The sequence below is a fragment of the Paroedura picta genome, chromosome 5 (genome assembly GCF_049243985.1).
Source record: "Paroedura picta isolate Pp20150507F chromosome 5, Ppicta_v3.0, whole genome shotgun sequence".
Lineage (NCBI taxonomy): Eukaryota > Metazoa > Chordata > Lepidosauria > Squamata > Gekkonidae > Paroedura > Paroedura picta.
In genome coordinates this window covers 87,880,856-87,893,598 of record NC_135373.1, presented here as the reverse complement: position 1 = coordinate 87,893,598, position 12,743 = coordinate 87,880,856, and the positions used below count along the sequence as shown (strand labels likewise).

Genomic DNA, 12,743 nt, shown 5'->3' with positions numbered 1-12,743 from the left:
CCAGCATTTTGGTTTGGATCTGGAAGTGAATATGTCGCTACCACAATTGATGCAGGAGTGGAGTTATATGTTCCAGGAAGCTGACCTCAGATAAGAATTTCACCATCAGCTTTTGTACCATGTGAAGCTTCCAAGGCAGCCCCACACAGTGCACATTACAGTAGTCCAGTCTAGAGATTAAGGCAGGGAATCCAAATCTCCAGCTCAGGCAGAAGACCTCTCACCCCCCACCAGCATTGCCAAAAATGGTGGGTTTCATTCCCCACTCCTCCACATATAGCTAGCTGGATGACCTTGAACTAGTTACACTAAGACCAATTATGCATGACAGCAGCCGTACCAGGCCACCACCAATTCCTAGCAACAGGATAGCATGCCCACTGCGTACTCTATATGCACATGGGAAGAAATTCCCTGGTGCTTACAGTCCACCCCAGAGTTCTGCATGTGCATGCAAACTCTGGGGCAAGAAAGGTCATGACCTCATGACAGTGTCAGGGAAGCAGGGTATACAGGGATCCCACCATTGTGGGGGTGTATAAATGCCCCATTCAGCTCTACAACACCACAAAGCCAAATGGGGCATTGTGTGTCCCTGCAGGGAAAACATATGTGTGGGGGAGGACCCAGGCCTCAAAGGCCAGCTGGGCCTCTGCTGGCCTCCATGGCAAGACAGGGAATGTGGGAGAATCCACATCCCCTTGCCATTGGCCATCCAAGGCCCTTATTTGGGTCATGGCCAGGAGGGGGCCAGGATGGTGACATTGTGCATATGCATGGAATAGTCCCACTGCCCTGTCACCACCTTTCTGCCCCATACATAATCAGTATTGGTGTCATGCCCCCGCTGCCACCTCCAGTCTCCCAGCAGTTGCCACAGCAACCAGGGCCTGCAGCTGAGCCAGCTCTGGCAGAAGAGAGAGGGGCCTATGAATGCGCAACAGGGAAAAGCAGCACAAGTCAGCCAGGCTCTTTCCAAGAGGCATCCTTGGTGCAGCCGCAGAAGCATTCCAGCCCTGACAGCTCGCCTGAGCGATGTAGACAAGGCAGAAGGGTGGTGTTTGCTGAAAGGAGCCAGAGACTGAAGCTGTCAAAGTAGATGGGGCCCAGCTGGGATAGCTCCTGGGGAGGATGAGTGAGTCCTCCCCCAGGTGCAGCCAATTAGCTGGGCTGCTTTTAGGAGAGACAGCAGCAGCTCTTTGGCATGGGAGAGACCCTCCTGTCTGGGTTGGATTCCTTGTCCCTGTGAACTCCTGAATGCCTGTGACTATTATCGGCTTCCCTGACTCCTGGCAAACGACATTTGACTATGCACCTGGTAATTGGACTGGCTTTGTTGAATATATCTTATCTGGACTCTGACCTTGGCTTTCCCTTGACTACTCTTTGCCTTGCCCTTAACTCTGCTTGCTTTGATTCCTAATGACTTGGACTGGACTTTGACTTTGCTTTGGTGTGGATTCTGGCTAGGCTTTGCAGCCCAGGCACCTCCTGCCACTGGGTGTGGCCAGTTAAAGCAGCATAATTAGAGTTGTTCTTGCAGAGCAGTTCTCTTAGAGCTTTCTCAGCCCTGCCTATCTCACAGGATGTCTGTTGTGGGAGAAGAAGTTGTAAGCTGCTTTGGGACTCCTTTGGGTGGTGAAAACTGGAATATAAAAAAGAACAGCTCTTCTGCTCCTCTTCTTTTAAATAAGGGATCTACTTGCAAGCCAGGTGTAACTGGAAGAAGTCTTTCCTTGCAATAAGACCAACCTGGTTTTCCATCAACAAAGATGAGTTAATTTGTTCATTTTAAATAGTTATGTATTTCTCAGAATAACTTAGAAACATTTATCGCAGTATATGCAAGCAAGGGTACTACATTTGAAACTCAGCATGTAAGTGATTTTAATAGGTAATATATATTGCATTTACTAGACTAGAATAAGTTAGTTGCCTGTACATGGTGAGTATATTTCTTGGTTTCATTAAAAACATACTCTTAAATGAGGCAACCTTTTTGAGAGCTGTTTTGTTTATTTTATCATAATTATAGGACACCAATCCTTGCCAATTCCTTAGCCCTGAAGCTGCCTTTAGGGAATGGGAGGAAGAATAGTGTCAGAGCACTTCATATTTATTTGAATAAAAATAATGATTTACTTGGTCATGCCCAATCTTGCACAAATAGAGCTGCAAACTGTTGAGATATATAAGCCTAAGGAAATCTACTATTTATCTCCAAGATAGCATAAAAAGGCAGACAAAGCAGACATGTAGTTGTCTGTGCGATCAATTCTGCCATATACGGTTTGATGAAATACAGTAGCTCAAAATATTATTGAACCTTATTTTGAATTTTGAATTCCTGTTAAATCTAATACAGGTTCTCAATATGTTAGGTAACTGATCTCAGTGTTCATTTTATCATGCACCGTATGGTTGGTTTGTTTAATCTGACAGATTTAATTGGCATTTCATTTAACAGTATTCTAACTCATAAATTATTTTAGCCAGGATACAGCAAAGGTGAGTGGAACAGTTTTCTCTCTTGGAAAGAATGCATGAGACTTCAATAGGTACTAATTATGTGTGTGTGTTCCCTTTGTATTCCCTGCAATAATACAATGGAGTTGTTTTCCTTTGATATTTAGTAATGGCTGCCACTGTCATTATTGTTTCATACTCTCTAGTTCAGAATTACAGTCCTAATGAACTTTAGGTGCAAATTGTCTGATTTTCTTTTTATATTGAACCCAATAGCTGTTACTGGAACATTTGGAGTGCCTTGTTTCAAGACATGAAAGGTCATTGAGAATGACGGTAGTGAAACGCCAAGCACAGTCCCCCTCAGGAGTTTCCAGTGAAGTTGAAGTTCTGAAAGCATTGAAATCGTTGTTTGAGCACCATAAAGCTTTGGATGAAAAGGTACAGTGTGGAAACAAGATTCAATATTTTTTTCTGTCTGCATTACTATGATTTAGAAACATGGACAATGTAGAACCCTTGTCATTTTGGCACATGTGCTAGCCATCTTTCCAAAATGTCATTTCAATTCTTTAAGTGTGACTAAGGAGACACTAGAGCTCAAGCACTGAAACCTCATTCCTGTCATTTGATCAGTTGTAGTAAGCAGAAGCTTCATACTCCCAGGGGTAGACTAACCATTTATCTTGCAGGGCAAATTCCTAAAGAGCTGCTAGAGAGAAACTAGCCAAGCCCTTGCCAAGGGGTCATCTGCCTCGGATCATTCAATGATTGCCACCACTGGGCAGGTCTGAGCCAAGTTGCCCCTGCAGTGCTTAGTTTGAGCAGTTGTAGGAGTCACTCAAATGGAATTCATCCAGTTTTTTTCCCCTTAACTTCCAGTTCCCCTCTTTCATGGTCCCCATGCTAAGGCAATGTAGAGGAAACAGTTCTTCATGGGTAAATCCCATTATATTCAGGCCAGTAACACAGCTGTAGCATCCTTTGCAAAGGATGAATCCACATAGAAAATGCTTCCTGGTGATATGATATTGGTCCAACTTTGACTACCTTGTCCTTACCCTCAGTGATCAATCAAATCAACAGATTTTATTTGGATCAGAGAGGGAACCCATTCTATATATATGGTTCTCCATCCAGCTAGAGATATAGACATAAGATCCTAATTCCTGTTTCCACATATAGAATGTCTAATGCACAGCTACCTTAGAAATGCTGCAAACAAGAGCCAATTGTTCAGAGTTAATTTGAAATGAACTACATTACTTTTTTTCCAGAAAACTCTAATGGAGATATTAGTTATAGACTAAATGAATAGACTCCCAGAGTGTTATGAAAAATTAGCATTAGTATTTATTGTGTTTGAATCCTCATAACACTTTTATTTGCAAGTTCAAAGTGATGTGAAAATCATCTCCTAGCCTTTTATATGAAACTAGTAAGCAAGCCCGCTAGGACTCACCGGCGGCGGGCTGGTCGGCGGCGTTGTCGGTGGCGGCGGCGGCAGCAGGCTTTTTTAGGCAGCAGGATCCCTCAGGCGGCGGTCTGACGTGGCGAGAGGCGCAAAGCGCCTCTCGCCGCGTCAGACCGCCAGGGAGGGAACCCCCGGCAGCTGCGCTTCGCGCGACTGCCGGGGGTTCCCTCGGGCGGCGGCCTGACGCGGCGAGAGGCGCAAAGCGCCTCTCACCGCGTCAGGCCGGGAGCAACTGCGAGCCGCGCTGCGCGCGGCTCGCAGTTGCTCAGGCTGGGAATCGGAGGGACCAATCGGCAGGCGCTTCGCGCCTGCTGATTGGTCCCTCCGATTGTCTGTCGTGAGGAAGGGTCCAACCCGGACCCTTCCTCATCACGGACAAAGCCCACCTCAAGGGGGCTTAACTAATTATTTAGTCCGTGGCGCCCATGGCGCCACGGGCTGTTTAAAGATGATGAAATTTAACATTTAACAGGGCTTAGAAAGAGATAAGTGGTATCCTATTGAGGTGAATACTATAAAAGTACGTTCCGGGCCAGCTATAATTTAAAAGTTTAGTGCAACCTTACTAGCCATAGTGTTTAGAGATAAGTATGGTTTATATTCTAATTCATTTTTCATTATTGGACACTGATTTTCTAAAAGAAAAAAACATTAGAAAAGCGGTAGTGTGTTGTTTTCTTATAACTGATAACTTGAAAAGTTCATTTTTGAAAAAAAAATCACAAATTCCCTTTGTATATTGCTCAAGAGCTGAGGCTCATTTACCTGAACCCTTGAATAAAATCAAATGCGGATTACTGGCCAAGAAATGAATGTTCAGGGAAGTAATTCAGCTACCCTGTTTAGGAAGCCTTCAATCAAACTAAAATTTGCCATAATTTTCAGTTGCAGGTGTTTGGATAGATTGAATTTGCTTCTTCCCCAGAGACCAGAATCCTAAATCTCAGTTTAGAAGCCCAGTTTTGTCAAGGAAACAGATTCCAATTTGTTTGGATGCCAGAACTCAGATGTCACATTTGTTTCTAGACCTCCCAACTAAGAAGCTTTTAATAGAATTCTGCATAGCAGGAGATGGGGGAAGCAGGAAGAGGAAAGGGAGCTTATTGTGATATCTGAAACCAACTAAAGACCAACTTGGGGGGTGGAACATGTCCTGCTGTCCAAGTTGGAATAGGACCATTCAGGGTGCAGCCAGCAAAACTGACTGCACCCTGATTGGCCCTGCCTCTGCAGCTCCCGTCCTCTATCCCTGGACTCTAGCCTCTTTGCTCTCAGATGTGCCTCAGTGCCTGGAGCCAGCAGCAGGTAAGGGGAGAGGGCCCTGGGCAAAGGGTTGTGGTGGAGGGCCTGCTAATGAGGAGCTCCCAGCCTGCTAGGCTGGGCCTTCTAACAAGGACCTCTTGGCTTGCTAGGCTGGGCCTGCTAACGAGGGCCTCCTGGCCTGCTAAGGAGCTCTGTCCTGGGCCTGCTAATGAGCTGGCCAGCCCCCGCCCGCCCCACTTAATCCGGCTGCGAGCTGCGTCCCAAAGCCAGCTTAAGCTGCCTGATCGGGGGCCAGGGGAGAGGACCCTTTCAGGGCCCATTCTTAGGAACAAGCTTTGAATCTAGTTTATTCATAATTTAATTTATGTCACTTGACAAAGTCATTTTGAGGTGGCTTACAGAATAAAATATAAAACTATGACTCATAAAACCCCTACAATTTCAAATCCAAATGCCTACAACAATTAACAATTAGAATAAAGTTATTGCTATTACGCTTAACCAGTTCAGGCTGTGAACACCAGCTGGTGAAAATGTATTTTACTGTCATTAGTATCTATCCTGTTCTGGCAAGTTATCAGCAGTATATTAGATAGGCAAGAAACAAGCAGGATGGGATCCAAGAGTCAAGGCAGGAACTTAAGCTGGAGGCTAGAGATTTCCATCAGTGGCAAGCAGGTCCTGGAAAACTGGAGTTTGGCTGACAGGTAATATCTGGGCTACAAGCTGGTTGAAACAAAATGTTGAACTAGCAAATGTTGGGTCTCAACTGCAAGATTATCTAGGGAACTGAGGCCTATTCCGCACCCAGAAAATGTAGTGAAAGGGTTACCTCTTGTGGACGCTTTTCTTTTTTTTTTTACGTTTTGCATGACGTCATCAGCATACAGCATTCTAGCATCAAACTGGCAGCTACATCCTTCATTTTAAAGCGGTACTTTTCATGCCCGCCTCCCTTTCCCTTCTCCCTGGAACAGGGCTTTTTTTTTTTTTTTTTGGTAGCAAGCTGCCTGTAGCAATGAATACACATTGGTTCCATTAGCAGAAATTTCCCAGGAGATCCAAGCCAGTTTGGATGAGATCAGATAGCACATTCTAGTAAAAATTGTTACCACATAATCTTTTTTTTCTTCTAGGTAAGAGAACGACTGAGAGTTTCCTTAGAAAGAGTCTCTGCACTTGAAGAGGAGCTAGCTGCTGCTAATCAGGAGGTAATTTAGAGAACTTTTTTTTTCTTATGTAGTACAGTTCTTTTCAACAGAGCATTTGGACATTTCTCATTACATTTTTTTTAGAGAGCATTGGAATGAAGACATTGACTGAACAAGGACCTGTGACTTAGATTAATAACATTTAATTCAGAACTGTCTTTTAGACAAGCCTTATAACTAATACCACAGGATGGCAAGGGGAGTTTTTTCCTTTATTTGTTAGCAGCCATGACCCTTTCAGATGCGGATGTGGGGCAGAGGACACTAAGTTTAATTGAAAAATGAGAAAAATCATGATATTAAAGAAGCTAGGTTGTTTTTAATCTCCAGATTTACATATTCACTATGGCAGTACTCTTAAATATACAGTAGATCTTGCCTCTGTTCTTCTGGCAAACAGATAAAATAAAAGAGAGTGAATTCTTTTGTGGTTGTTGTTCCTTTTATTCCTCAGTTTTGTATTATCTGGACTTCTTAGGTGGGGGAATCATGCATGCAGGGCATCTGGTCACTTCTATGGAGTGTTCATTTCCCATTGGATAGTATCTGCCTGGATGACAAGGAAATGAACTTGTTCTTCTACCATGTGAACTGTGACGCTGTTCTATTGAGTGACTGAACCTGGACAGTGGTTTATAACTTTAATTTTCAAACTCTTTTTATCTGCCTGTCTGTCTTTGTGTCTACCTATCCTGTTCAGACAGTTGATATGTACCCAACGACATGTACATATTAAGTCTGCAATCAGAAGATATTGCTGCCGTTGGTTCAGTGGGGTTTCTAAGTTCTTATTAAGAAGAAAAAGTCAGCTATACAAGCAGAACAGAAAGTAATGAAGCAGGAGTGCAGCTTCAGGGGGAGAAACGTTCTTACTGCTACTTGCCAACTTTACTATTTTTAGCTTTTCTCACACCTGTAGTCATGTGATTATTTGAAATATATGTTAAAACAGTACCCTGCTTTGAAGTCTGTTTTGCAAAGCTATTTTATCTCTGTTTTGTGTGTAGCTAAAAATTTTCTCTTCATGAACCCTTGATCCCCAATAACTACCTCAGTGTAGTTCTTAATGCAAGATTTTCATTTCATCTTTCTGAGTGGTAATTGCAGATTACATGTTGCCAGCTTTTTCCTATCCCACTTCTATTAACAAAAGCATCACCAATACAACTAGTAAATGGTGAAAAAAATCTTTACTAGTGTATTTCTCAACATGCATTTGAGTTCTTGTTTTTTTTTTAAACTGCAGCCCTAAGTACTTTTTGAAAATCACTGCAGGTGAGTTTTATGGCTCCTCATTAGAATACAGAGAATAATTACACGTCCCTTTTATCCAGTGAATCACATAATACCAGATTACTTTTCTAGGCATCTGTTACATATCTAAACTTAACCATTTTTCTCCAGAGAATTAAAGATTAACTTCTGACTTCCATTATTTGGCCAGTTACTTCAGGCCTAAAGGCTTCATGGCACTCACACGTTTCCAGGTCAGTTTAAGATCCCCCCACCCACTCCAGCTAATCCCTAAAATTCTCTCAGCAGAAGAAATGATATAAAAGACTTGTGTCCCACCCAGTACCTAAAGCAACAGAGGCTTCTGTATACAGGCAGTGTGACTATGATGCCTGAGCATCATGAGAGTTCAAGACAAATGCACTAAGGAGAATAAAAGGATGCGACTTACCGTGGCCACTCCTTTGATGACGATGCGGTGCAAAGGAAGCGGCGGGTTCCTGCTGGACCTCATGGCCCCTGTCACGTGGAGGGGCAAGCGCGGGCCTATTTAAGGCAGAGCGCAAGGCTTCCTGGCCTCTCCGTGCCGGAGCCAGCTGGACAGCAACCCTACCTCCCACCCTAGTTTCAGGCATTTATTCTGTTATGTTGTTGTAATTTGTCACAGCCACGGTTTTCGACCGGTAAGGAACCTGTTGGTAGGGAGTCCCGTCTACATACGGGACTCCTGACTAAAGGGGGTCTCCTTACTGAGACCGGCCACTTGAAAGGCACAGCCTACCTGGCTGGGAAGCAGGGGGCCTGTGGCCAGGCATCTGGGGAGACCAATGGAAATGGACGGTCGTTGGTCCCCTAATAGCTGCTTCCCTGCGTGTATCCCCTGTGACACAGCGTGACCTGCCCTCCCGGCTAGGAGTGAAGCGGAGGCCCCGAGCGCCACAGAGGCAAGCATTTTGCGCAGCTGGTCAGCTGGTGGTATTCATGTTCCCTTATCTGGTCATGGGTGCCAACCCTCTGTTGAGGGGAGGTAACAATAAAGGCTGCGGCCATTTTCACTGCCAGCAGGAGTAGCGTCTTCCTTGGTAGTCGCCACCTGATAGTCAAAATGTTGCATGATTCTGAGGAAATTAAAAAAAAACATTTCAGTAAGACAGCAGAATATCTTAGGCGTTTTATTGTGTAATAGACAGCCTTTTCCTGTTCATCTTCTGTAGCTTTTCATCTATATGTTAAGCTGTCTCCACTAATACACATGCCTATTATGCATTGCCTTGCACAATGGATAGATATTTCAATTTTAGCAAGGATGTACATGCATGTTACATTTCTTGCTGAATCAAAATCCTACATGAACAAGGTTATTTAAAGCTATCCACACATACTTTCAGCCTCTGCTTTAAAATCCATCACTTCCTTTAAAAATCAAAAACACATATAGTAATGAGGACTCCCGAGGGAGGGACAAGATAGTAAGTTGTTTGTGATCCATTCTATGTATACGTTATGGTTCTACTTAGATAAATTTTTACCAGTACAGTTATTGATTGTTCTTTGTCTGATAATCTAATTTGCCTGAATGTATGACTTTGATCTTCTACTGTTTTACTAATGTAAACATTGTTACACCTACAGAAGACCACCTTTTTGTCCAACCCCCTTGTCATTCTGAACCTGGTATTTTCTCAAATCTGTGCTATTTCCTCTAAAAGACCAGAATTACAGTCAATCTCCAGACTTACAGAGATCAGCTTCATTGGAGAAATGGTTGTTTTCAGAGGTGGAGTATAGAATAGCCACCCTGTTGATATTTCTCCCCAAGCTCCACCCACAAATCTCCAGGATTTTCCTCAGCCACAGCTGGCAACTGTCCTGTGAAATAATTTATTCTCAGTTATTTGGATGGCTGTGAAGAGGGAGATGTGGTGGTTCGTAGGCTGGACAAACCTTGGAAGCCAGTATCAGTGAGGGTATTTCATTACTTATTTAGAATTTTTTAGCAGAATGAAGCATAATAAAGAGAGAACTGCTGCCCTGCTATCACCACCCTGCAATACCTGCCCCATGCGTAATTGGTCTCTGAGAAATTTATGGATCATTATCAAACAATAAAAGAATCACAGTCTCATTATCTGGAATGCCAGGGGCCATCAAGGGTACTCTACTAAGAAATTTGGTTCTAGTTTCCATATAGAAGTTACAGTTCAATACATAATGGGTCATATCCTTTATTTCCCCTTTGCCACAGCTAAGTAAACATTGCTCATATGGCAGACACTGCAGCATACACATGCATAAAGCAGTGGACATTGTATGTAATCTCAGGGTGATGAAAGCCATCTTCAACCTCAGGTGCATCAAGTTCATTAAATATGGGGATCTGTTGTGACTGGGTTTTTTAATATTTAAGAAGGGGAGCTACTTTAGATGATACAATATTGCTCCCTATCTATTAGAGCAGTGGTCCCCAACCTTTTTATCACCGGGGACCGGTCAATGCTTGACAATTTTACTGAGGCCCAGGGGGGTGGGTTGTCTTTTGCCGAGGAACGTTGCCACCGCCTGAGCCCCTGCTCCACTTGCTTTCCCACTGGTGCTCCTGACTTCCCACCGCCCGCTGGGAGCACTGCCAGGAGCAGTTGCGCAGTGCCATGCCAAGGGGAAGCCTCACCCATGGCAGCCGCTGGAGAGTACCAAAGGTGAGCTGGTGGCAGAGTGGCACGGCAGCCTCCAAGGCAGCAGCCGGGAAGGAGGACGAGGAGGAACGGCGGCCCGGTACCAACTGATCTATGAACCGATACCGGTCTCTGGACCGGGAGTTGGGGACCACTGTCTTAGAGCATCCATTTAGAATATCCAGTCCCTCGGTTCCTGGCCACTTCATTGTAAATTAGGAGATCATCTGGTATAGTATATTTTGACTGAATGTGTCTAAGATGGTCCTCTAGATCAGTGGTCCCCAACCCCCGGGCCACGGCCCAGCGCCGGGCCACAAAGGCCTTGGTGCCAGGCCGCGGCTCCCTAATCCCCCCCCCTGCAGCGAGGCCATGAGTAAATTGGCTGCCGAAGTGGCCAATTAGCTCGCAGCCTGGCAAGCTTCTTGCTTCGGGAGGGGGGGGGAGAGAAGTTTGCCGGGCCGCAAGCTAATCGGCCGCTTTGGCAGCCAATTTGCTCGCGGCCTAAAGGGGTGGGGAGAGGGAGCTGCGGGCGCCAGCATGATGCTGGCGCAAACGCACATGTGTGCATACATACCGCTGCAGCGTGTGCGAGTTTGCGCCCCCGCCAGATGCAAAAGCGTACGTGTGGCAAGTCCACACTGCGGGTTTGCGTTGGGGCTGCCGCGCATGTGCGGGGCCCTGGGCCGCCCTCTCCCCTTACTTAGAAGCAGCGGGTCACAGCAGCTGGAAGGTTGCTGACCGCTGCTCTAGATGTTTCCTGTAGATGGAAATAGGAGATATAGGTGTTTTCAGTTCAACTTCAGCATCTAACCCATTCATATTTCTTAAATATCCAGATAGTTCATCACAACAATTTTGTTTCCCGGATCCAAATTCTAAAAAGTCTATAGTGTCCCTAGCTGTAGCTTCCTAAGACACTGAACAGCATGTATCTAACTGTAAGTTCTCATTAACGCTGAATTAAATTTACATTGCAATTATGAAGACATTGGAGGAGACTGTTAAAAGCTTGTTTATAAAAGCTTAGAACAGGAGGAAGTCACAAATAAATGCATAAATTCAACACAGTGGTATTGGCACATTCTAATGCCTCCTTTAGTAGACCTTTCTCAGAAAGATGATCCAGTCACAGTCTAAATATGTCTGAGTTTAGATCAGATTTACTTGACAGCCAGTACACGTGAGGACCCATGCAAACATAGCTCACATTGATTTCTATCCAGTGTGGCTTTGCAGCAATTTAAACATAACTCTGCTGTCTTGGGCATGAGTCATGATTTGGCACATTGCTTTTCAACTAGAGAGCATGAGTGAGAAAATTATTCATCTTTAAATATAAAATATCCCAGCTATTCAAACAAAAATAGAATTTATTTAAAACAACAGAATTCCAATAGAAAAAAAGATCTAAAAATGTGACGCTACACTGAGTGCATCATCAGTCTCCCTGCTTTAAAGCTATGTATGTCATGACTACTCAAATTAGAAATACATGAAATCACACTAGGAATTGAACAAGTAGCAAACAGTCTCTTATTTTAAATTTAAAATATAGTTTTCTGTGTATGTGTTCTAGCTTCTTTACAGCTTAGGAATAGATTTAATAGTAGGATTTGATTATAAAATAAGGATAATACATACAGAATCATATTTTCAGGGACACTTGTCTCTGTTCTTACTTGTAGGGAAAATATGCCCCTATATCTATATTGCTATGACCGGGGTAAGCCCAGGTAAGCCTGATCTCACAAGATTACAGAAGCTAAGCAAGGTTGACTTGGTCAGCTTTTGGATGGGAGACCACCAAAGCATATCAGAGTGCTACACTCAAGCAATGGCAAACCATCCCTGAAAGCCACTTGCCTTGAAACCCCTACAGTCACCATTAGTCAGCTATTACTTGATGGAAAAAACAAAGCTCTATGCTCTTGCTTGGCAGGGGTCTAAATAGTCGCACTTAATAAGGACTCAACAACCAACTCTTTTTTGGCATGAAATGGCCACAGCCGTATTTTCTTTATTTGAGAGGGGCATAGCCTGGAAGCGGAATTGCCCTCTTGTGGTCAGCCGACCACAAGGCAGCCCATTTAACTCTGCAGGTTTTCCTCTACTGGTCATGCAGGCACACATGCCTGCCTTCCAGGATATCTGACCTGCCCCTTGTGGGAGGTGACAGCTGTATGCGAACCCGCCGGGCGTCTTATGCCTCTGCTGGGTTTCACCTGCCACCCGGAAATGCAAGCTCCCCAGTGGGCTCCGCATCCACACAGCCCCTTACAGGGGGCCCCCATTTATTAGGGATGCCAGCGCGCAAGCATGGCTCCCCTTGAAAACTTCTGCTTCCAGCTAACAAACCGCCAGCTGTGACAATAAATCAAGGCAAACTTGCCATTTTATTAACTTCTCCATGAACATACAACA

At 44.4% G+C, this 12,743-nt stretch overlaps 1 protein-coding gene across 11 annotated transcripts in view; it reads left to right on the top strand.

The window, feature by feature from the left end:
- PPFIA2 (PPFI scaffold protein A2) overlaps nucleotides 1-12,743 on the top strand; it is a 230,818-nt gene that overhangs the window by 138,201 nt on the left and 79,874 nt on the right. For all 11 annotated transcript variants that reach the window (XM_077338920.1, XM_077338919.1, XM_077338924.1 and 8 more), the window contains 2 exons: nucleotides 2,743-2,907; nucleotides 6,340-6,414. In XM_077338920.1, coding sequence (XP_077195035.1) covers nucleotides 2,743-2,907; nucleotides 6,340-6,414 — 240 coding nt within the window. The remainder of the gene's footprint in view (nucleotides 1-2,742; nucleotides 2,908-6,339; nucleotides 6,415-12,743) is intronic.